The 25,942-nt window shown below is 42.2% G+C and overlaps 1 protein-coding gene across 5 annotated transcripts in view; it reads left to right on the top strand.

The window, feature by feature from the left end:
- The window catches only part of CAB39L (calcium binding protein 39 like), a 43,832-nt gene extending 18,213 nt beyond the window's left edge, over positions 1-25,619 (top strand). For all 5 annotated transcript variants that reach the window (XM_036379488.2, XM_036379498.2, XM_036379482.2 and 2 more), the window contains 7 exons: positions 1,634-1,798; positions 6,136-6,254; positions 10,666-10,834; positions 14,333-14,392; positions 15,932-15,997; positions 16,493-16,636; positions 23,766-25,619. In XM_036379488.2, the coding sequence (XP_036235381.1) occupies positions 1,634-1,798; positions 6,136-6,254; positions 10,666-10,834; positions 14,333-14,392; positions 15,932-15,997; positions 16,493-16,636; positions 23,766-23,945 (903 nt within the window). In that variant the 3' untranslated portion in view covers positions 23,946-25,619. The remainder of the gene's footprint in view (positions 1-1,633; positions 1,799-6,135; positions 6,255-10,665; positions 10,835-14,332; positions 14,393-15,931; positions 15,998-16,492; positions 16,637-23,765) is intronic.
- Positions 25,620-25,942: the final 323 nt, after the last annotated feature.

Below are 25,942 nucleotides of genomic sequence, written 5' to 3'. Positions count from 1 at the left end.
CTCTGTAGCCCCGTGGCTGGAGCAGGTGGGATTTACAGCACACACATCGACGTGAAAAGAAAAGACTCCTTTCCTCCACAGAGTTTGTTCAAAGTGGAGCATAGCTGTGAGGAGAGTGTGAGCCAGAGCTGCCATGCTGTAGCCAGCAGTTCCTTTTCCTTGGGAATCTGTATTATCCCTCACATCTGATTTTAACCTGCTGACTGCATGAATGCTGAGCTGTTACCTGTTTACAGGCATGTGTCTTTCCTTTCCCTCTTGCAATCCTGCTGGTCAAGGTTCTTTGTAAGGTAATTCTGATTCATCCTCTACATTAGGTACCTGAAACATTGCACAGGATTAGTATACTCTAGGTGGGAGCAAAAGATGTGAAAGTTCTATTTTACTTCACTTGGTGGCAGCTGTGGAGCTTTACTAAAGCAAATGGTTTCATTTAAATTTCTCAGTCTGAGGCTGAAGTGCCTGTGTGCTCAGTGAGCAAATCCCATGTGGAAGATGCTGGCTCAAACCACACCTGATGAGGAGAAATGAGTTGAGGCAATGTGAAGCTGTCAAGCTTGGCTGGGATAAGGTGAACTTTTTTCCTGGTAGCTGGTAAAGTTCTGTGTTTGGAATTTAGGATAAGAATGAAGTTGATAGCACTCAGATGTTTTAGTTGTTGCAGAGCAGTGCTTACACTGAGTCAGGGCCTTTTCTGCTCTTCAGCCCACCCACCAGAGAGTGGTTTGGGGGCACAAGGAGCTGGGGGGGGACACAGCTGGGACAGCTGACCCCAGTGGGCCAAAGGGGTATTCCCTATCACATGGCATTATGCTCAGTACACAATGCTGGGGGGAAGCTGGCCAGGGCTGCTGCTCAGGAACTGGCTGGACATTGGCTGCTGAGCAATTGCACTGTGCATCACTTGGTGTTTATTGTTGTTATTGTTGTTTTACTGCTACTATTTCTTCCTTCCTTTTCTATCCTATCAAGCTATCTTTATCTCAGCCTAAAAATTTATTTGCTCTCCCCAGTTCCTTTTCCCATCCTGCTGAGGGGGAGTGAGCAAGTGGCTGTGTGGTGCTCAGCTGCCCACTGGGCTAGGCAGTGCCACAGGGCTGTGAGGATTTATTTGGGGTCCCAGCAGAGGAGCTGGGACAGCCCATCAGGAAGCACTGGGTGGGGAGGCAGCCCAGCAGCACCCCTCTGGTGGGAGCAGCCACCTGGAGGCTTGGCACCATCATCTGGAGCCTCTTGCCCCATGTGTGCCAGGGAGCCCACCGGGCAGGACAGGGGGAGAAACAGTGAAATTGCTGCTGCCTCTACAGGGCTGTGCCTGCCTCCAAACTTGTTAAAGGATCTCACTGGTGCTGGTTGGTAATTGATCTCTTGGCCCTATTTTGTGCTCATGGTCTGTAAATGGTGATATGTCGTGTATCAATTGAATTTATCTTGTGTAAGGCCTGCAGGGTACAGTATGGATGCTCCAGCCTCCATGATTACCTAGAATTATGCTATTATTTTGCAGTAGATGATGATAATTGTAAGTACATTTAGAAACATTTGTTTTGAAATGCATGCCTTTTAAAAGAACACCTTTTTTTTTTCCTGTTTCATTTTTTTAAAACAAAACCCATTATCTGCTGGCAAAAAGGCATCAGAGGAAGTGTCAAAATCTCTGCAAGCAATGAAAGAAATTCTGTGTGGGACCACAGACAAAGAGCCACCCACAGAAATCGTGGCCCAGCTGGCACAAGAGCTCTACAACAGTGGCCTTCTAGTGACACTCATTGCCAACCTGCAGCTGATAGATTTTGAGGTAGGTCAACATTCATAAACTTTTTTTAACTCCTTGGTCTTGGTGCTGTCAGTGACTAGAGCCATATTTTTCTGAAGTCTAAATAACTTCATTGCATTCAAAACTGTTTTCCACAGGCTGAGGAAAGTTGCTGCTCTTGATTGGTTGGTGTCCTGAAGACACTGTCAGTAAATCTGATATTTAAAAACTAAAACAAAAAATTATAAAGAAATATTTCCATGTGTATCCAAACAAGATAGGACATGGTGCTGGGAAGACTGTGTAGGACCAACCTTGTAAACTGCAGGGATGATCTTTGGGATAGTGCTATAGAGCTACCTGCTGTCTCTGAAGAGTGTCCAAATTAGAGAGGGTTCAGGGACATGGAACAAAAATAATTGGAAGCATGGAGAATTTCATGTGACAAAGACTGAAAGAATTAAAACGGTTTAGTTGAGAGGAAAGGAATTGAAAAACATGTTAAAAACAGACAGCAGGTCACAAGGTAATTTGGGTGTCCCCCACTTAACTGTTTCAATTAAAAGAATAAAGGAAGATAACATTTTTCTTTCACAGGAGAAAGATTAAAATGAATGTGTGTGTATATATATTATTTAATTTGATATATTTAAATATAAAATTATATATTCAGTGGAACTGCTTGCCAGCTTTATTGTTAAACCAAAAACCTAGTAAACAGCTGCAATGACAACTAAACTTGCTTGTAAGTAAGGAGAAGAAGAGTTATAGGAGCAAAGATTGCAGTAATTCAGGATAAGTATCAATCCTGTTAATTTACTGTTGCCTGGTAGGGATGGGAATAAACTCTGTCACTGTCAGGTCATTGTCATTCTTGTGGCTTGCAATCAGCTGGGATAGTGCCCCAGGGACTGCTGGTATGAGTTCCATGATTTCTGTGGCCCCTGGGCGCTGGGGATTCCTCACAAGTGTCTGATGCCCACCAGTGGGAAATCCCCAGTGCCCAGGCGTCAAACCTCCACCACTGAGTCTGGAACAGGAGCAGTACCCAATGTACAGGCAGCTGCTGGAGAGAAAAATCAATTTCTCAAAGAGATCTGATGCTCTCAGAGACACCTTTTGTGGGAGTCATGTGTAGAAGTTATGTTCTTTCCATTTTGTAAATGAATGAAAGGGAGGAAAATGGATGATTTCATTTTTTCCACTCCACCCCCTACCACCAGTAAATCCAGGATCAAGGACTGATATATTTATTTTGTATTAATTTTTGAAAATGGAATGTATCAGTTTTTGAAAATTTTTAGTGGAATTCTCTCACTCTGGCTCAGGTCTTAAATTCAGGAGGGTTTTTTTTAATGCTTTGTCTTCTCTGTGCCTCCTCTGGTTACTGTTAAATGTCTAATTACAAAAATACTCAAAAACCCAAAAACCAAGCCCTTAAAAAACCCTTTAAGAGAAATGGAGAAGAGGGAAGGAGAAGATACTGAAAGCACAGAAGGGAGACTTCTGCATTTTTTTAGTTACATGACAGTCTGTATTGCTTTTGCCAGAGAAAAATTCTGTGTCAACATATTGAACACACAGTCTTAAAAAGCAAGCACTGGATGAAATACTTAATCTGTTGTTGAATTGCTGTTATTACAAACAAGTCTCATAATTCTTATTGCAAAATATATTTTTTATTAATTGCAAAAGCTTTCAATCATTTAGCCAAGGTGTTATACATGTTCTTTGGACAAAACACTAGAAAACAAACATCACTGAACAAGTGGACAGTAAGAGCATGTGCTGCTTTATCTTCATGTCCTCCCACTGACTTTTCCAGTTTATCAACTTTTCTGTTTCCATTTTGTTATATTGGTGGCTACAGCTGGTATTTAAGTTGCTTCATTGAACAAGCAATTTCATCTCACTATAACATGCAAGTTAATTTTTTGATCTGTATGTAATGGTAAAAAGCAAATAATAAACTACTGAAAATCTGATTTCTGAAGGCAATAATGTTACTTTGCTTTGTCCTGACTCCCTGTGTCCTCCTCACCAACCCTGCTGCCCACTTTGATCCCAGTTTTTCACATCTGAACTTCCCTTTGAAGATGTGTTTTCAAAGACAGTGTAGGGGAGACTTCCATCACACATCCATCACACATCCATCACACATCCATCACACATCCATCACACATCCATAGAAGACACAGGTTTATTGCTTCTGCCACTCAACAAACAAGATATAATTTCAGCGATGATATTGTTTTGAAGCATTAAAGTCAGGTTTGGGCAGGAGCCCAGAATCAAGATCAGACTGGCTTTTCAGAAATGTAAAATATGAAATTTATTTTTGAACTTTAAAGAACTGAGGCAAATGTGCAAACAGCAGAAGTCAACTAAAAATGTAGATGTTACTGTGTGTAAGCCTAAAGGTTCACAAACTGTAAAGCCCCTAAAATAGGCAGTAAGTAACTACAAGGCCAGGACTGGTGATTTTATAATCTTTTCCCTACTTTACCTTGAAACAGGGGCTAAGTTATGGTATAGGTATTATACAATTTTTTATTTATATAATGCATTCTTGGCAGGTTTCTTTTGTTCTTGTCTAGCCACGTTCTCTTCATGCTGCCTTACCTTGTGCTTCAGTGGCCACATGTATTTCATTATAAGGCAAAATTCAATTGCAGATCCAAGTAAGGAGTGTTTCAAAAGTACTCCTACAATTTTAATGTATGTCAGGTGGTGAGGGAAATCTGTTTGGTTCCCTTCTATTTGCCTTCATTCCCTCCTGGAGAACCGATGGAGATCAACTCTGGCTTTCCCTATCACTGATCTCTAGAAAATTAGCTATAATTGGATATCTATCTATCTATCTATCTATCTATCTATCTATCTATCTATCTATCTATCTATCTATATCTATATCTATATATCTGTATATATCTGTATCTATCTCCTCTCTGCTCATGGATATTATGCTGCAATGCACACAGTATTGAGTAACTAATATAAAATTTGGCATAGCAGAGAGGATCACTTAATTTCTGGCCATCTTTACCTCACCCTTTCAACAGCTCTTCTCTGTCTGAATTGTTTTCATCTTGGAATAACTGCTGAAGCCCGTGGGGATCACAGGATTCCAGGCATATGATATGGGTGTTGTAAAGATAGGGGAGAATGAGATGACTTTATACAGAATTAGCCTATTTGAAATTATGTCCAAGGGTCAAAAAAAGTGTTGCAGATAAAGGCAGATGGACTGGCCTGCACTGATTTGATTCTCCTGTTTAATTCCCAGAGTCTCCAAGTCTCCAAGCCAGCTGGGCTGGAACAAGTAGGAAGGCAGAATATTTTGTGTTTCTCAGCACTGATTTATTTGTAGAGGTGAAACCAGGGAATTTTCCTCCGTGTGAAACTATCTGCTCCTTGGCTTCAAACATTCAATAATTTCTCTGCCAAGGAATGTTTGTCCTCCCAAGACAGATCAATCAGCATGTACAGATTATAAGTGACCTTTTGCTTTAGCTTGCCCTGTGCATAGTGACCTGCTGTTGACTCAGTGCCTTGGTTACTGCTCCTGAGTGCAGCCATCTCCCACCTCCCTTAACTTTGCATCAATTTGTCTGCTGTGTCAGGGGAGGATGTGGATTTCAAATGCAAGATGTATTGGTGAGCCCTCTGACTGAACAGAACATGATTTGGAAAGACCTTCTGGAAAGCTGTGTGCACAGGGAAGCATTTGAAGACAAGCTGTGACTGTGTAGATGGGCATACAGCACAACATCGGGACAAAGAGAAGGACTTTAGTTTTGATTAAAGCAGAGACACATGTGATGCAGCCATTTTATTGGTAGTAGTAATTCCATTTTCCATGGTAAATAATGGGCACAGGTTAAATTTAACCCTGATTTTCAGAAATGTAATCACACTTGGGAGTTGTTTGCACTGGACTGATAAAAAGCTTTAGCCTCTTAAGTGTAGGCAGTGTGGCAGTGGTTTGGTACCAGCTCTGTTACTCACATTTGGAGGCTGTGGGACTAACAGCACACATAGCAGCAGCAGGCTTGGCTCAGGGTAGGGGCTTGCTTTTAATGTGCTTTAGTATTCCTATTTGAAATAGCCAGGGTGGCAGTGTAAGAGGAATTCACATCTTCATTTAGGGAAAAAAAGGTGCAAATGGGAGTGGGGAAGTCGGGAGCCTCCAGAGCTGCCCGAATGAGGAAGCCTTCCTGTGGCACTGGGGAAACAGCAAATATGAGGCAGAGACTCAGGAGGAAAAAAAAGGCTGACCTTTTCTGATTTCAGTTTCATTTGCACTTTAAATTGATGTTGTATTACATGGTTGTTTGCTCATGTTTTTCTAAGCAAAGATATATTTTGCATTTTAACAGGGCAAAAAGGATGTTTCCCAGATATTCAACAACATCTTGAGAAGACAAATTGGCACACGCAGCCCTACTGTGGAATACATTAGTGCCCATCCACATATCCTATTCATGCTTCTCAAAGGGTAGGTGCTTTAATTTGAGTTTCATTAAAGAGCATTGCCTGGAACATGCTGGCATTGCAGTTGATCTACTTTCTCACTTTTAGTTAAAAAAAAAAAAGTGGGTTTCAGATTTTTCCAGCCTTCTTACTTTTTTTTTTTCGTATTGACTTTCTTTCTATGGAACTCTATACTTTTTAATGATCAGATTATTTCATTTGGCTGTTATTTCTTCACCAAAAACTTCATGTTGAAGTAATTATGTGCTGATTGTTTTTGACTGCACCCCATGTGATGTGTACTCCATTTCTCACTTTGAACTCTTGTGTAGCATTGCTGGTGACGGCTCAGGTTCATTTAGACCTTTTTGCATTGCAGGAGTGACCAACAGTGGTGTCTGTAAATAACTGGAGTCAAACTGGAGCAGTGAGTGGTAGAACAGAGAGAAGCAAAAATGCATTAAAAGAGTAGTTGTGCCTGTGGGACAGACTTCTCCAACGCTTGTGGCCACAAGTGAACTTCAACTTTAAATTCTTTCTGTAATTAACTCCACAACTTTCAGCATTAAATTTTTTTTGGTCTTTTAAACCTCAGGACAACAATGATAATTCTCTCCATCATCATTACAAACTGTTTTTAATTTCCTATGTATATACAATAATTTTCTTCCCTTTTCTCTGGCTTTGCTTTTTCAGTTTTTCACTCATTTTGATCTTGCACATTGAGCACGTATCACTACCAAATGTCTGGGCTTTATTTAAAGATAAAAAACATTTTTGGATTATGTCCCAGATTTTCTTTGGCATCTGTAGCAACCAAGAATATTAAGAAGATAGATAGTAAAGTTTTTATGCATATATGCTTCTGACAGACATTTTACAGCAAGTGACCTGAGCTGGTGGATGAATTTAAATAGCATCACTTAGATGCTTTCTTTAGAGAATCTTGCTGCATGCAGCAGTGTCTGTGGTCCTTGAGCTCCTTGTTCATGATGTCTTGACTAGCCCTCTGCAGCACTGCACTGGCTCAGAATTGCCATTTCTGTAATTTCTGTTAAAATGTGCAGTTGAATCCATGAGTAGGAGCCCAGAGTCAGTCCTGCCCAGCCTGAACAGCTGCTGCAGAACAGCGTAATGATGTCAGATGTGATGATGCCTTCCTTGCCTGTGTCCTGCTGCTGGAACTGTCTAAAAATGAGACCCAAAATCTGCGCCTGCAGCCAGGGCAGAGCCCTGAACACACAGATTGCTGCATGCCCACAGCGTGGGGGTGTGTGTGTGTGCAGTCAGCTGCAGGACAGGGAAACAAGCACCTCATGTTAGGCACCACCCCGTGAAAATGTGACTTGAGGACATGTTTTCTTATTTATTTAATGCTGAATGCATTATATTATTTATACTATATAGATATATATTTATATAATGCTATAGGAAATATAGGAAATCAAACTCTGCTAAAGGAAAGTGGGTTTGGTTGACTTGTGCCATTCTGTGTTTGTTACATGACATCATGACATTACTTGGAGAGAAAAAAAATCACCTCTACCATGACTATAAAAGAAATGGCCCAAGATTATCGTGACTGTTGAACTTCCATTGGATGCAAAATTTCCTCTGCCCCTTGTCAGTCCCCAAAAGCAAGAGGTTCCTTTTTTGTGGCTTAATGTGAGCTCTGTTGGGTGGGAAGGATCTTCAATCAGAGCTCCCGCCCAGTGTTTCCTGTCTCATACTCCAGTGGAACTGCCAACTTGAGATAACAGTTCCTACCTTTTAGGCTTCATTTTACTTGTTGCCTGCTTCCTTCCAGCTTCTCAGCTTCAGAAAACACACAGCACATAGTCAACTTTTTTTTTGTTTTTTGCTTTCTTTCATTTGTGTACGTTGTTTGAGTTTGCTGCTGCACTTGCTTTAAGGATTGCTTTGCACTTGCTTTAATAGCATCTTATTTTCTGTGTGCAGGCTTTGTGTGTAGGATTTCAGATGAGTGCAACATTTGGTGTACATAGAGAACCAGTTGTATTTGGGCCAATTTTTTGCTCTGGTGTCAGCCTATTGCATTAGCCCAGAAATAATTTCGGTCCTTTGTAATTTAAAACATTTTCCCTCTAGGACACTGACTGTTGAGGACTTAGTTTATGCATTGTTTCTCTCAAGTGACAAATTCAGAAGCTTCTTTCTGAATATATATCTATATATCTCATGCCACATGCTATCTCTACCCTAGACACTGCCCCAGCCTGTGTTGTGATGACCTCTTGATATCACAGCCCAGTTAAAGCTTTAATGGTATATTGGCTGAGGTTGGAGAATTCCCCTTGAGTCTATCCGAAGATAAACTCAGGCTATACAAGTAATGTAAAGTCAGATCAGAATACATCTGTTTAAGACCTTGTGTCTCCCAGGCTTGATGCCTTCCAAATCTCCTGCCTGTGCTCCTCACCTTGTACCATCTTCTGCACTAACCATGGAACAATTATTCCCCTTACACAGAAATGCATTTCTGCTCTCAGTCTTGCCCCTTTCAAATTTCACAATAAGTGTTCTGAAATACTTCAAGTCCATTGTTTCATTTTCTAGTTCTCTCCAGTATTCACTGTGTGGGGGTTTCTTTAGGTTGTAAGTTCATCCAAACAGAGAAGAAGTCAGTTACTGTTTTTTTTTTCTGCTGTGGAAATACATCAGCATAGAGCACTAATTGCTCATTAGAAGTGATTTGAATCACATTTCTTTCATTCCTGCCTGGTGGCTTTGCATGTAAGTGTGGGTGCAAAGGACATGCAAACTGTAAACTTCTTCCAGGCTTATTCCAGGCACCAAACCCAACTTCCCTCGCTTGTGTGAACAGCCAAAGGTCCATAACCCACTTCCAGATAATGGAGCATTTGACTAAGAATGATTCTGTTGATACTTAATGTTTTTAAAAGTTATTGTGCTGGAAACAATGTAATTTGCTTTAATTCCAACCAAAATATTCATTAGCCAACTATTAAATATTTTCCTGGCTGCACTCCTAGAAGCAGCTCTGTCTCATTTTCCTTAAAAATTAGTATTCCTGTTAATGGAGTTGATGCCTCAATGGGAAACATCAGTGAATTTTTGCTGTCTGAAGAGTTAGAAATTCAAGTTTGCAAATGCTTCCCCAAACCAAAACAAATAGGGGCTTGAGTGCCTGCATTTCCTTGAGGGTGGGAAGCTTCATTTGCCTGTTTGGAATAGCAATCCATTTTCATTAAGCCAACTATTGTTGACAGCAGGTTGAAGTATGCAGCTCTGGTATGCTTGCAGAACACAACTGTTCTTTTAAACTGCATGCTAGCGGTAAAATTGAGGGCCCACTCACTTACAGCACAGATGGCATTTTGTGTTTTTCTTCCTTTTTTTAAAAAAATGTATTTCTTTTGGCCTAGTGATAGGAATTAATTGTGCAAAGGAAAAATGATGCTGATAAGCTCTGGGTGATAATACACAGCTCTGATATAGTATAACCAGTTTATTGAAACAGAGAGTGCTTTCTGTCCCCTTGGACTTCACCATTTTCACATGTTTTCTGGGAGACTGCTGCAAAAAATTCATTTTAAATCTTTCTTGACTGTTGGATTTCATCCTTTTTGTTTTTTAATGTGTTTCTAACACTTTTGTTTCAGATTAATTTCAGCTTTAAAGAAATCAAGACTTTATAGAAATTGAAGATGATCTGAATTTCCTCCCCCCTCCCTCCCTTCCTTCCTTTCCAAGGGCGAGACGTGTGCTGGCTCCTGGCTATTGCAGGGCCTCATCTGCCATAGCAGGATTGTGACTTGGGAAATGGCTGCTTGTGTCCTATCACAGCCAGAGCCTCTGCAGAAGAGGCATTGAGCTGAACTCCTCCTAAACTGAAGAAAAAAAATAAATTTCAGAGCTACAGAAAGCTTAATCCTGTGTAGACTGCCTGGAGAGACTCTTCCTACTTTCCTCATTAATACTGCAGAGTGATGTCCTCTAAAAGAGTGGGAGGTGATGGATGGTCATGAGGTGTTACAGTTTTCTTGAATAAACTGAGGAGCTCAGAATTGAATCTGAAAAGGGAGGTTATATTGTGCAGGCTGTGCTTTCTCACAAAGCCAAAAGGGTGAAGGATTTCTGTTGAAATGTTGTGCACTCCCCACGGTCTTTCCACAGAGAGGGGGTGTAGTGCAAATTTACACCAAAATGTGTTTTGGCCTGAGAAGAGAGAGGTTTGCAATGAAAAATTCTGGCAGCCTTGTGTGTGTCTGCTCCTGAGCTTTGGGCTGAGGTCCTGCAGCTGGGTACAGCGCTGTGGCTGGGAGCTGCCCTCAGTGGGTGGTGTCCCTCCCGACAGGTGTTCTGGTGCTACAAAGTTCCCTGTTGCTAGAAAGGTGCCTGTTTATCTTCTTTCTACTATGTTTTGATGTTTTCTGTTTCTCTGCATTCTCCAGATATGAATCCCCAAATATTGCCTTACGTTGTGGAATCATGCTGAGAGAGTGCATCCGCCATGAGCCCTTGGCCAAAATCATACTGTTTTCAGAACAGTTCAGAGACTTTTTTAAATATGTGGAAATGTCAACATTTGATATTGCTTCTGATGCCTTTGCTACATTCAAGGTAAATTATTCAGTACATGCATCATAGTTTGTGTCAAAAGCAGCACTCCATCAGAAGTCATCACTCAGCTCTGTGTGGCTTTGAACTGGGTGGCTGTTTTATTGTTCAGTAAAGGATATAATTAATTAACCCTTGGTCTGATTGTAGCAGGATTCACAACAGTGATCAACTCTGCAAAGAATCTTTAGAGAAATGTAAATCTGTATTTAATAAACACTCTTCACCTTGATACCTCACAGTCTTTTATGCTACCATTTAAAACTCAAATGCATCATGTATTACCTACAGTTGTGGTAAAATGCATAGCCTTCTTCTCTCCCGACCTTCCCCCACCACAAACCCACTGCCCATCATGACCACACGAGTGAATAGAAGGCAACATTTAAAACTAACATTTGAAATAATTGTAATTTTTGCTGTCCCTTCTGAGCTCAGCAGTCAAGTATAGATGAATGCTAAGCCTCCTGATTATTTTACAGTATAGTCTTATTTTTGTGACCCATGGTTCAGTGTAAGGACTGTAGTGCGAAAAGCCAAGTAAGTGGAAGCATTGCATAGGCTCTGTAGAGTGTAGAGCAGAGTGTACTGTGTAGAGTTTGTGTTGCATTAAAAATGAGGTTGGGTGAAGATGCCAAATTTCTTGGAGTTTGTATGTGACCATCATCCTTCTCACCAGGTGCTAGTACAGCCTCTGAGCAAAAAAAAAACCAAAATAAATTTGATGCCTGTGAACTTCACATACAGGGAAGATTAATTTATTTCTGAAAAACAGCTTAAGAAAGCTGAGGGAAAATCTTTTTAGTCAAAGACTCTTCTAAACATAGATCCAACTCCTTTTTTTTCTTCTATCACTGAGCTCCCTGCTGTCATAGAAACACATTGTTTATTCTTTCCTTTCAAAGCTAATTAGAAACATGATTAGATAGACCTCAGGAGTAATTGTAAGGAATGTTACAGCTCAGCTCAGTGATTCTACATACACTGAAGCCTGGCTTTTTACTGGTGTTTACTAACCTACTGAATGGGATAAAGATTTGCATAATGGAGATAACTTTGCATTCTTCAGTAATGACTTGAGCAGGATTAGCAATTCAAATCACCCCTTAATCAATTGCAGCATCTTTCCATTATTTTAAGTTTCACTGTTGTGGTGTCCATTAGGTAAAGGTTATGAAATTCAAAGTAGCACAGAAACACAGATAAGGTATCAAAATGCAACATGACTGAGGTACTTAATTCTTCTGTTTCTGGCACGAAACATTTTACCCTCTGCTCAGATGAATATTTGTTTCTGGTCAGAAAAAGTGCTCCTGGACTCACTTCCCAGCCTGACAGAAGAGAAATGCATCTTCTCCCCGGGTCCTGCTGAAGCAGGAGAGCAGAGTGTGTTGGTGGTGACGGACAGTCTTCACCCCAGCCAGGAGGCAGGATGGGGATAAGGGTCAGTTAAGCTGTGGCAGAGACTGTAGACTGCTACAATCCTCCCAAAAAGAAGAGAGATTGATGTTGTTCACGGATCTACAGCTGTAGCATGTACTCCTGTCCCCTGTGAACTGAGTGTATTTTTAGCAGGATTTAAAAATAGGATTCTACATCCTTGCATGCACTGGAAAGAGAGGAGTATGAGGGCAGTTCATCCTCAGACAAAGGACAGAATTCACCTTTTAAAATGCTTGGGGGAAATGTATAAACTGCATTTTTAGGTTTTTTTGAAATTATCTCTTAGCACCTGATACATGGTCAGTTCTGGAAAGAAACCAGCTGCTCATTTCATCTCCTGTTTGTCTGTTACTCTGAATAGCTGGAACAGCAAGAGGTGATGTGGAAGCAACTGAAATATGGAGCTACCTCATTTCTAATACTGGGAAAAGAAGTGCTGTGATTGTTTGCTGGCTGGATTACTGAACTCACATTTTCATTTCTGGTGTCCCCATGTTGGGTTGGCAGTTGCCACCGTGGTGTCTGGTTCAGAGCTGAAAGCCTTGGATAGTCTATGCACCAGAGGAGGGCTCAATTAAATGTGCATTAAAGTCTGAGGATATTTATAGTAGGGAAGCACTGGAATTATGATCTGAAGATGTACTTCTTAATTAAAGTTATCCAGGTGCACTGCAGAGAGGAAACAGAGTTGTTAAAAATGCAGAGGAAAAGGGCTTGTATTTCAAGGTACAAGCTGTCTGTGGAGGATGCAAGCAGCAGTTGGAATGTGCTGGCTGAATGCTGCTGCTCCATGCTTCCTCATTTCCTGTGAAAAACTCATTTTGGATTATGTTTCATTTGTGCCCCCTGTTGAAGGACTTGTACTTGCCTCCAAGTGCCCTGCATAAAAGCTCCTGAATCATGTGTTTCACTCAGTCTTTAAAAGTGCTGTCACTGCAGTCCTGCTAAATGAAGGGATGTATTTAAAACAGGCACTGGATTTTGTAGTGCTGTGCTTTCCTCTTATAATTGATGGTAAAAATAAATTAAAGGATTAGTATGTAAAGGATTTCTTTTATTTGTGAGGATGTGTCTGTGCATCTGCTTGAGCTTGAGCTCCTGATCAGCTTCAGTCTCTGCCTGGGTATTATAAAATTTATAAGATTATAAAAGAGAGCAGAAAAATATCAGCTTGATTCACTGAAAAATACCAATTTGAATGGACTTCATCAGGCCTTTATTGAGATCAATGTTGTATTTTAAAAGAAGCAGTAAGATAAAAATCACACTTAAATACCTCACACTGTCCACTCATTTCACAGCTATTCATCCAGTGAAAAAGACACAGTTTCTTCTGGAGCTGAACATTTGCATCTCTGTCACTGAGCACCAGCATCACCATTCTGTGGGAGAGGTTCTTTTAATTTAAATTGAATTAATTAGCCTTCTGGAGTGGGAGGCAGTCTGTCCAGCTGTCTGGAAGGTCTGCTGCTGCTTTGTGTCAGAAAGCCAAACCTGGGCAGAAAAAGCTCTACAGAAGAGACTCATCCCACTTATCTGAGACTCCTTCCAGAGAAGAGAGTGGAGGTGGAGGGAGCCTGGATGGCTTAGCTTAAGTTGGTGCCTAGCTTTCATTATTAAATAGCTAGGTGGATATACAGTGGTGGAATTCCAATTTTCCTTGTATTCTGGGAGATGAGCAATAGCAGTTCAGGCTTAGCATCATCCCCAGCTCTGGGGTAGCATGTAGGTCACTTTTGGCTTGGAGACCATAGCTCATCCTCCATAAAGGGCTAATTTTCTTTCTTCCTTTTGCCCATCCCTGTTTAATGTGACTACTGTGCACTATGATCTATCAACAACAAGAAAAGGTGGGAGGGAAACAGCAATAAAAAGAAAAAGTATTAGAATAGGTCTGTCTTGATTCTGTTAGCATTACATTAATTGAGTTCTCCCTAAAGTCCTATAGAAATCATGTTGTAAATGCTTTCTGGTCAAAACTGCTGAAATACATTTGAGAATCACGGAACAATCACAGGCACTTGCCCTCTCAGCTAATCTTTCTCTGTTCTTCCCCAGGACCTGCTAACGAGACACAAATTGTTGGTGGCAGAATTTCTGGAACAAAATTATGATGTAGTAAGTATCAATGCTGAAAGGCTTTTAAGAAAATCTGTTTATGCTTGGCTGCAAAAAAAAAAAAAAAATGCACAGGGGGTTTCGTGTTCTGCATAAACTCCTCACATAGAACTGTAAAACCAAACACTGCTTTGTGCTGGAGCAGAATCCATGCCTGGCATGTGAAATGCAGATGCCCCCTCTGCACACAGCTGGGGACACAGCCAAGGTCTCAGGAGAACTCAGAGGTTAAGAGCAAGTTTAATTCCTTGTTGTGTGCATCAGATCTCCTCAAGTGTGAATGGAACTGAAACTTGCAAACAGATCATGGGAGAAAACTTGTGCATGGTTTTAACCAGTTTTGTGATACCCCAGCACTGACAGGGCCATACAGGAGTTATTTACTCTTCTTTGAGAAGAGTTGCTGAAACAAGTTTTAGCATTACTGGAAATTCCATGTGTCTAAATGATGGACTGAGGTCTGAATAGTCCTATTATCTTCCTAAGGCAATTAGCCCCTTGGTTAGATGCTATTTTTCACTTTGATTTTTTGGCTCCCTTTTGGACCAAATGTGGATGAGAAAAATTCCATTGGATTCAACTAAAATTGGATTGATACAGATCACGGAATTAGACTGTGGGTCACATTTTTGTGTTACCTAAGGTATTCTTTATTTCACTGCCAAAATGAAAAGACAAATTTCTTTCATTCTGGTTACCATGAAGGTTAAATAAAGAGCAGGCTTATTATTGCTGAGTCACTAATGCAGCTTAGCTGGAGCAAAATAAGTGTCTCTGCTAATCTTTTCTCTTAATACTGGGGCACTGCACTGAAACAGTCCCTATTCTACATTTATTTGACATTTTACATTTTTGAGTATCAATTGCCTAAGGAAGCTTTTTTGGGTTTTTGTTTGGGTTTTTTTTGTGACTATTGGATGGCAATGTTGATTTTTCCTGCTTGTTTGGTAGGTAGTCTGAACATATTGCAGCCTTGTCTCTCAGTCTTCCTGACCACAAGATCCCCTTGATCCATCCCTGCAAAATCCAGCACACACTTTGCTCCTAGTGACCCTTGCTGGACAAAGAGCTGTAGCGAGTGATGGTGCTGAAGGCAGATGAGGTGGCACCTCCCAAAAGGAGCATTTGGGAGTTCCCATCACCATTTTGGGGTGTTGCATTGAGTCACACAGCCAGGCATGACCATGATATGAGTGAGTGGACATCATGTGCTGGGCCCACATGTCCTGGCAGCAGTCACCCTTCTGTAAGAGAAGGCTGTGCAGGTGCTGGCTTACTTATGTCCCAGTTGGCTCACACTAGCCCCTGTTCCATCCCGTCCATATGTGGTATTCCCCCTCTTGCAGCACTTGGAAGAGGAGTGTTCCTGGGCATTAGTTAATTCACTGTGTGATAACCAGCCAAGAGGAAAAGCCACAAGAGCTGGGCCTGGCATTGCAGTGAAGCATTAGAGGGTGGCACTGCTGCAGCAGTGAGAAGGACCAAGAGAAGGAAGGATGGACATTAATCTGATGCATTTGTGTTTTCTTGTTACTCTAGATCTTTGAGGACTATGAAAAACTCCTTCATTCTGAGAATTATGTAACAAAGAGACAATCTTTGAAGGTAAAGTCTCTCAGCACTTTGCTCCTAAATTTGTACTCTGTCTTATGCAGAATATCAAGGTGCATGCATGGCAATGGAGCAGCCATTCTTCTATCAACAGAAGGACTAAGGGCTTGTGATGCTTTTCCTGAAAAGCACAGGAGCTCACCGTGTCTTTTCTTTCCTGGGCCTCTGGGGAAGCACTGGGCCATTTCTATGGAATGAGTGCTGTCACTTCTCCTCTGAGCTCAGATCTGTGCTTTGGTTCAGAACATGGTTACAATGAGCTTGGCAGTAACGTGGCAGTCTCTGTCTGGGACACCAAGTGTGACATGGCCTGCACATGGAGGCAGAGGAGGGGTGTGAATGTAACATGGCAATTAAATGAAGGTGTCTTTGTGTACACTTGCTTTTGTCCCAGCTACTCACACCAGCCCCTGTTAACCCAGCCCAAACACATGATCTCCCTCTTTTGTATTTAGAAGATGAGCATTATTTTTCTAATTTTTTTTACAGCTTCTGGGTGAACTGATTCTGGACAGACACAACTTCGCCATCATGACGAAATACATCAGCAAACCAGAAAACCTGAAGCTGATGATGAACTTGCTGCGAGATAAAAGCCCCAACATTCAGTTTGAAGCATTCCATGTGTTCAAGGTGAGACAGTATGAGTTGTAGAGATGGCAGACTTTCTCTTCTCCTCATAAAAATATCTTTCAAGGTAGGCAAGAAGAAGTCTGGGAAATTAAGGCAAAGGTTGAGGTTTACAGTCACTTGCAGTATTTGAGTGTGTCATAATTGAAAAGGGCCTTCAGGTGAGACCTAAAGCAGCATCATTTTGGTTTAAGCTGGGGGTCGTCAGTAGCCATTGCTACAGTAGTACACAACTTCTAGGTAGTATCCAGGTGATCTTCTCCCCACTCCTGGATCATTTTACCATGTGATTCTGGGTAAAGATAAAAAAAAAGCCTTAAAACTCTACCTTAGATTAAGAGTAGGTGGTGCTGGTGCTGGGCATCAGTGCAAGCACAATATGCTTTTAAAGATATTAGAAAGGTTTGGTAAATCTGAGCTTGAAATGAGTTTTATGCTTCCATCATTTTGCAGTGACATTATTGCAGTGTTTAAAAATTACCAGGCCCAACCAGTGTCCCTTTTTTCATGATGATCAATGTTAATAAGTTAGAAGTTTACAATTTTCCTATCAAAAGAGTTCTCTGCTCTGAAACAGAGGGTGAGTCAGATTGTTATGCAAAACTAACTCTAATTTGGAATGAACACGTTAATTTCAAACTATAAATAGAGTTGTTAATGATTATCAGAAGAGGAATTTTGGGCCTCTAAGGATATCCCTTCCCTAAGTTGGCTAAGAAAGATACCAGATAACACCAAATGACTGTGAGAAGAGGTTACAACACCCTCCACAAATTCAGAGTGACTTGTTAAATATTGTACTTTTGCCATTTCTGATTTGGGAAAAAAGCTTTCAGATCCTCAGTGTGGAGACTTAGAGAATGTGCAGCTTCTTCAAAAAGCTTTTAGTTTTGTAAAAGAAAAAAAAAATCTTCAAGGAGGATTAAAAGAAAATTCCTTTCATGAAATAAGTGGCTTGGTAAGCTGTTCCCTTGCTGACTTCCTCCAGTCAACTGAACCACTATGAGTAATTTGTACTCCTCCTCCTTATCAGGAGGTGTGTGGCTCCAAGATAAGCAAGCAGTCTGGCTCCAGACACTTGCAGGCTTTGAGATGCCAGTGGAGAGAAGGTATCAGAGGATTTGGGTTTCTTAGCCACTCTGTGAATAAATACAAGATTTTTATTTATGAAGGACATGAGTTGCTGTTCCTGAATTCCTGAATTAATGATAGGCATGGACCAGGCCTTGAGAACGGCTGATTTCACTTATTTTAGGAGACATTTAAAAGGACTTGGAATAATGTAAAAGGATCCCAGTGTGCAACCATGTCACACGTTACTGTTCCTCCTATTCTGCCTTCCCATTCCTCACTTCCAGTATGTTGCATCCCATTTCCAATTAGAGTGGTGATATTGCAGGCTCATCCTTGCTTGACCACTTGCAGTTGCTGCCGTGTGGAAATAATGCTTGGACCTTGGAGTGCCAGCAGAACAAACCAGGAGCAACAGTGGTGTTGTGTTTCTTCAGTTCAAAGGGCCAAACTCTGTCCTCAGAAACCTCCGTGGGTCTTTTTCCAGTGGTGCCAGTCAGCAGCACTTCAGGGGGCCAAGGCATTCCCATGGCATTCCTCACACTGCCTCACATGCACAGGGCTCATGGTGGGGAGCTGCAGACTCAGAGCAGAACCTGATCAGCTGGAAATTGCTCATTCACAGCCTCCAGCAGCACACTATAGAGTAACTGTAGACGGTGCAGCAGCTCCACTTATAGGATCCTGCTCACTGAGGATCTGGGTTGCCTGGATTCAGCAGCATCCAGCTCCTCCCCAGGGGGAAGGGTCTTTATAGGGTTTGTTACAGGAAATTGCATTGTGAATTAGCTTTGTAGAGAGGGTCAGAGAAGATCTTTTCCCTGATTTCACTTCTTAAATTGAGTTCTACATTCTTGAGAATTAAAGAATTAGAATTCTAAATTCTACTGAAATCCTTACATATTTGAAGACTGGCTTTGTCTTTAAGTATTTTTTGTGCCCAGTTCTGCAGTGTTCCTGCCTCCTGTTTCTGGTTTTGTGTCACTCAGCCCAGTTCTTTTGTCAGATGTAGAATTCCATGTTAATGTAACTGGGAGAGGAATCTTGTCCTCAGCTTCTAATCTCATAAATTTTGAACTGTGCCTGCATTTTTAAATTATGCTTGCAAAATACCTATGCAGTCCTGGCTGAAATTACAGTAGACTAACCACAGTGATTTGGAATCAAAGGTCTGCTGAGAAGTGGATACTTGCTGCTCTGTCTGAGCTGCCAAAAGATTTAGGTTTAAATTACCTGATTTAGATGTTTTACCAGTTAGACACAGTTGAAATGAAAAAGTGTTTGTTTTGTAAGCATTCAGATTCCAATGTTCCCGTGCTCCAGCTGACCCAAAAAAAGGCTTATGACTCTTACTGCCTGAGGCAATTTCTAATTATTGGAGATTTGAAACTGTGAAACAGAGGTGAAAGTGATGACCACTTCTAGTGCAAACTTATTTTGGAGGAACATCTTGTGGTTGAAAATGTCAATACCCCCAAGCTCTGAGAATATTTAATTCACCCAATTTACTGTGAGTGGGAAAATGAAGACAGAGTGCCCACTTGGAGTGCCTTTTTCCGTTCTCTACTTAGGAGATGGTTGATCTTCCTCCTAACTCCAGCTCCTTCTCTTCTTTTGCCTGAAAAAAATGGACCTTCTGCCTTGCAGCTCCATCCTAAAGGTCTGCAGCTGCTTTGTAAAACTGGATGTCCCAGGCAACATATGCATAAGGATTACACAGTGTTTAATCATGAGGAAAAGCTAACTGACCTCACCCCTTCCCTCCTCCTTCATAAATAATCCGAGGGGATCCCTCAGAGCTGTGGGCTTTGAGAGTCACGGGCTCTTCTCTCTGCAGTGATTTCAGTGGAGAGGTGTTGGTCTCAAGTGCACACACTTTGGGGATCAAATACTGGGAAGGGCTCTCCAGCTCCTCTGGTGGGTTTGTGATGTGTTCCATTAGGGGAGCCTCCTTCAAGTTTGCCTATCTGTAGGGCAGGCTGTATCTTTCAGACCTATGTGAACATGGTGCAGGGATTCCTCTGACTTCACATATTCAAAAACAAAGGATAGGAACAGCTCTCTTGGATTTCACATAAACAATTTGCTGATTTTGAGGAAAACACCCTGTAGCAGTGAGCTGGGATTATATGACTTTCTTGCTCTTAAGGGGACATTTAGCAAGATATATTTTACTGTTTAAATCTAAAAATAGAATGGGTACACTGTGTTTTGTGACCTCAGTTTCATTTTTCCATTCTCTTTCATGCACATTATGAGCTACCTCCTGCAGCTTGCTCTGCAAACAGCCTCACATAATTTGACCATACTGACAGTTTGCTTTTGGTACGAAGCTGAGGCTGTGTTTGTGGGATGTGTCCTCTCTGTTTCTCAGCTGGATAATCTAAAGGACAAGGATTATTATGTGAAGCATTGTTCTGTAAGCAGCATGAACCTTGTGTGTTCTGTGTGTGCAGTGTCCTGACAGTGACATTGTGCGTGACCCCAGAGCAAGTCCTAAAATGCTCAGTCCAGGGCATCCTGTAATTGCTCTTGCTCTCCTCTTGCCCCAGAAGGTTGTAATGCCTGGTTATTAATTGTAAGGAAATAAGGTCAAATTCTCTGATCAAGTAATTTTGATGTTTGTTTGAAGAAATACATTAAGACTTTTAATGGAGAAGGTAACAACTATTCCACTTTGGACAACTTAGAAGCTTTAGGGTTGATTTTCATTCCAGGTCTTTTGCAAATACTCCTGAAATGGAGCTTTCTCTGTTTTGAGACAGCTATATTTAGAGTTGGAATTTTTATATGGGTACTGTCTTTATTTTGGGTCTCTGTCTCTCTCATCTGTCTGAATTTAGTGCTCTAGAACATATATCTTTTCATAATAAAACCACAGGTGAAACCAAGTTCTCTGTGGTTTGATCCAACTTCATTTTAGTTGAAATGTTCCAGATAGCATTAATAATGTTTCTGGTTTTAGGGATTGATGTCCTTCTCTATGCCAATACAGAGTTCTGAGTGAGGGGGACCCTTTCTAACATAAAGTCTCATGGTGGTCCTGCTCCTGGGCTCTGTGAAACTGGTCAGTTGATACTGACAGAATTGATTTTGTTTGCTTAGCCAAAGTATTGAATAACATTTCAGGAATTTTCTGGTCCTTGAACATTCTCTCTTTACGAGTCCCTGTTGACACTGAGCAAGACTGGCAGCTGAGATGATCTTTGTTTGAATGTTCACTTTGCCAGTTTTGCAAGGGGAAGATTGTAATCTATGAATAGTTGAGCAGGAAGATAAACAGGATGTGATGGCTTCTATGAAACTAGGTTCTTTATTATTTGCTATGGTAATACCAGTGGTAGGTCCAATATGAAATGCTATTGACTAGGTTTACCACCAACCTTCCAGTCCTGTTTGCAGAGCAGAGAGCTTTTACAACAAGAATTATTTAGATTTCTTCATTTTGAGAGTCACCCTTCAGATAAATATTAAGGAGGCCTAATATTCATTGAAGGAAGATGTTCAGCACTTCAAGGTCAGGCCTTCTTTGATGGCTTCTATTTGCATTGTCATCAGATGATTTCTGAACATGTGGGTCTTGCCAGTGTATCTGATGGCTTCTTCTCCTCATCACCAAGGGTGAACTGAACTCCAAAATAAAAATTCCTTATGAAGATCTGTCAATCCCTGCCTGTAAGCTTACATCCTGCTTTTCCTCATGGCAGCTCATCCAGATGACTGGGGGCTTATCATAGGCCAGATCCTGGAAGTATCCAGCTTCCACCAGCATGATCACCTGCTGTAGGTCAGCACACAGGGAGCTGCATCCTGGGGCTGCCCCAACTGAGAGCATGAAGTGCTGCAGCCTCATCCAGAGCCACATGTCCATGCTCAGGAGATCTCAAGATTCATGTAGATAAAGCAAGAGTGGAAAGCTGTAAAGCACGTTCATATTTACATCCCCAAACCCTTTTTCTCCCAGTCTAAGGGGAACCGATGCATCAATAGCAGTGTATCAAAGTTATTTGCAAAGGAGGAGATGCTGCTTTCAGATGCTGCAGCTGTTGAGAGTGCCTCAGGTGTAGTGAGAGCTGTGAACTGGCCATTCCACCACAGGCAGGTGTGTCCCTGGTAGGAGACTGCCCTGTGAGTACTTTGGGCATTGTGCAGGAAAGGGGCTGCTCAAAAGGGATCCTTGGGGGATGTTAGTGCTGCACTTGAGCAGTTTTAGGTGGCAAGTGGGAATCATTTAAGATGATAGCTCAGGGTAATTAGAGAAGGGCAAGGTGGAGGCCTTTGTGAATAACTGTAGATAGTGTATTGTCACTGGGACCATGGCCTGGACACCAGATCAAGGAAAACTTTGTAATGCACTTGGGAAGTGTTCACCCAGCATGGCAGAGGTTGCAGCTCTTCCTGCACAGCAAAGGGCAAAGTACTTTAAAGCAGGGACTTCTAGGAGAAGCCTGAGGAGGAGGGATCCAGAGGAGACAAAAACATAGACACAGATTAAGATTACTCTAGCATCAGGTGCCAGGGTTTAAGAGCAGATGCTTTGTCTCACCTTTGTGAAATGAAAAAGTACTTCTAGTTTCCTGTTTGGGCAGAAGTGCTCAGTGGGATACTGTTGGTGTGTGTTGAACCCCATTCCTTCCACATGTTCCCCTGATGTGGCACTTTCCCCACCACTTGTATAACATCCTCTGATTTTGGAGTATGAAGCCTAGTGGTGGGTGCAGCCTGAGCCCTGCCCCAGCCTTTACCAGGCGTTGTCTTAGGGACAAGAGGCTGTAGCACAGCCCCCCAGGACAGTGTGTGTGATTCTCATCAGGTAGCACAGCTCCTCCCCGAGCATCTGGACGGGGCCCAGGTTTTCCTGTGGGCACAACCTCAGGGGAGACAAAAGGACCTGCAGAAGAGCCCCAGACTGGGAGCCAGCGGTGGTGCTGCCTGTGCTCAGCAGGACAACATGCCATTCTGTGCTGTCAGCAGATGTTTGTTTTCATTCTGCTTTGGACAGGCTTGGAGGGAAACTGGATGATTTCCAGCTCTGTCCATCCTTAATTTCTTCTCATGGGGCAGAGACTAACTGGAGTTATTTCTGTCGTTGCACAAGCGCTCAGGCGGTGTTTGTTGCCCAGCCATGGAAACCTCGGAGTGAGCCAGATGTGGGAGCTGCTCCCGGGGCGGCCAGGGTGCGCTGCACGTGTGCTCCCACTGCGAGCCCCACCTGCCCCTCCTGACCCACACCCCAGGAAAGAGAGCCCCTCTGTGCCATCCCGGGGTCCCTGGAAGAGCCTTTCACTGTTGGCCTTTGCAACCAGCCTTAGCTTTGCACTTAACCCAGAGAAAATGTTAAAGGAACAGCATTGTGGCATGAGGGGTCATGTTCAGAGCTGGAAAACTGCAGCTTTAGTGATTGTAGTAGGAAAAATCAGAGCATTGAAGAAGGCCAGTAAGCGACAGTGCTGGGCTGGCTGTGCCAGGTGAGTATCTGTGTCTCACCTCACCCTCCTGCAATGCCACCCTCCTCTGGTCAGCAAGGACTGCAAAGGTGCTGGGCACACCACAATCCTCCTGCTCCTGCTGCTGTAAGTTTCCATGCTCCCATGAATGGATTAGGCAGAGGGAAGTGAGGCCTCTGACATAATTTTTCAAACCAAAACAAAGCTGGCAAGTCTAATTTTAGGCCTGGTTTAATACGGAAATGATATCAATACTGACACAAAGCTTTTCCGTTCTCCTGATAATTAATTTCTGTGTATTTGTCTTGTGGGTGGGAAGAGGCTGAGGATTGATAGCTCCCTCTCAACAGCTGGATTTACAGTCAAAAGCTTTTATCACCAAAGAGCAAAGTGAAAGGGAAACGATACCACACACGGGCATAGTTTTGCTTCAGTTTGCTGTGGGACCAACATGTTTGAACTCCTGTCTGACTGCCCTGGGACGAGGTGGATAGCAGTACAGTATCTGCCTGTAACTTGTGGGGATGTTGTGACTGATGTTCCTCTATCTCTCTCTCTCTCTCTGTCTCCACCCCCTTGCTGTCTCTCTGTGCCTGATTTTGTTTGCATGTTAGGTTTTTGTGGCCAGTCCAAACAAAACACAGCCTATTGTGGAGATCCTGTTGAAAAACCAACCCAAGCTAATTGAGTTTCTGAGCAATTTCCAGAAAGAAAGGACGGATGACGAACAATTCACTGATGAGAAGAACTACCTAATTAAGCAAATCCGAGACTTGAAAAAGCCAACAGCATGAAGAACACCTCTTGTTTTCCACTGTAGGCATTAATCCAGTTGTTAAGTTCCTCTGTGTCCTTTAAACACCACAATAGTGCTTGAGAAGGCACAGCAAGTGCCTGGTTTTTATTTTGTCTTTGTTCCTAGATGTCAAGAGTATAGGGGTTTTACATGAGAACTAAAAAACCAAAAATCTAGAATAATATATTATTTTTAATCAAGATTATAATTATTTATGTCAGTTTAGAATCTCTCTGTAATAGAAGCTGGTTTGACAGATTTTTTTGTGCTCAAGAAGAATGAACCTCTTTGCTTAACTTTATCAGCAAACTCAAGCACTGGCAAGTGCACAGAGCAGGTCTCCTGAGGACTGTGACATTGTTCCTTCACACCTGTAGTTGTGACTTGGTTCTAGTGCTGCACACACACAAGACTGTGAAAGAGTACATTGGTCTCTGGAGTTAGCTGCACTTATAGGTCAGGTTCTTTAGTCAAAACTATGGAAGATGAAAAAGCAGTAAAGGTCACGTTTTTGCTTCATTTTGTGTTCTTTCATCCTTTTCTCCCCCTAGATCAGAGGTTTTCTATTCAGTGCTAGGGAATGGATGGATATATCAGCCATCTGAGCTGTTTCTGCCTAACTCCCATTTCCCTGTGTGTGATCTATCTTGTGCTAGAGCACAGGCTTTTCCTACCAGCTCCCTGCAGTCTCATGAAAAGCAGCCCCATGGACATGGTGCTCACGTGCCCTGTAATGGGAAAAGGCAAGGGCAATGCCCCTCCATCAAAGGCCATGCTGTATTGCTGATAAAGTGATCCTACACCTACAGAAACCATCCATGGTCAAGAATATTGGGTGATAGCCAGAGCTGCTTGGCTGAATTGTGACAAGGGCTGAGCCTCAGCACCAGAGTGAGAGAAAGGTCCCTAGAGTCTTTCCATATAAATTCCAGTCCTGGCTGTGTGAGGCGGGGTTGAGCTGAGTTCAGCAAGGCAATAATGAAAAGGCCTCAGCCAGATCTGCTGCGTGGGCTGAGGTCCCTGAGCCTGCAGGTGCTGCCATAGCTGAGAGCATTTACTGGATACTGAGCCTGGGAGGCCACTGAGCAGCAGCAGGCACCAAAGGCCACCTGTAGTTTGGCATTTTCTGCCCTTGTTCATCCTGACCTGAATTCAGGCTCAGTGTTAAAGTTGTGGAAGAGGAGGTTGTTGCACCATAAATGTTTTGAGTTTAATAAGCTCTATGGTACAGACAGTGTTTCCCTGGTGTGTTTGAAGAGTTTTTGGGGTCTTTTGTTTTCTAACAGGAAAATGTTATTCTGATGCTTTAGTAGGAAGTGGAGTTTGAGAGCAGGGAGTGGAAATTTCTTGAATTTTTCTGGACAGCCTTAGTTCTGAGTTTTCCTATTTGCTGTAAGAAAGTTCTCTAGCTAAAACTCTATCTAATGCTTCAGGTAACAGGTGACACTGAATTGTAAAAACAGAACAAGCCCTTTTCTTTCATTAAACTGGTGTATATTGAGGTGACTGATACTTTAATTTATGTGCTTTAGAAAAGGGAAGAAACAGAACTGATTGTGGTCTTGTTTTTTTTCAGATGTCAGATACACACAACAAATGTACATCTTAGTTGCCTGGAATTTAAAAAAAAAAAATTTACAAGCTATTAAAGGCATGATAACTGATCACTCTATTTCTGTCTCCGGGTTTTTTTCTCTCTTGCCTTTCTGGATAGCCAGATTCCATACAGTGCTAAATTCCTTCTCTCCTTTGTCAAGTTGTTTCAGCAGAGGGAGAGGGATGAGCACTGCCTTCAAAGCCAATGCTCTCTGAAGCATCAGGTCTGCAGCCCTGGCTGGCAGGGGTCTGGCAACCCCAGCCCAGCTTGGCCTGGCCACGAGCCTCAGCCCCACCCCGCAGGTGGTGTTTGCTGGCAGTGGTCACTTGCAGGTTGATAAGGGAGCTTCTCTGGAATCACAGTGCTTGGAGCCAGTCATTTAAGTCTCATCCTCTGAG

This window comes from Molothrus ater, chromosome 2 (genome assembly GCF_012460135.2).
Source record: "Molothrus ater isolate BHLD 08-10-18 breed brown headed cowbird chromosome 2, BPBGC_Mater_1.1, whole genome shotgun sequence".
In the NCBI taxonomy this organism is placed as follows: Eukaryota; Metazoa; Chordata; class Aves; order Passeriformes; family Icteridae; genus Molothrus; species Molothrus ater.
Note: the sequence above shows the minus strand (reverse complement) of the source record. Positions and strands in the feature narration are given on the sequence as shown.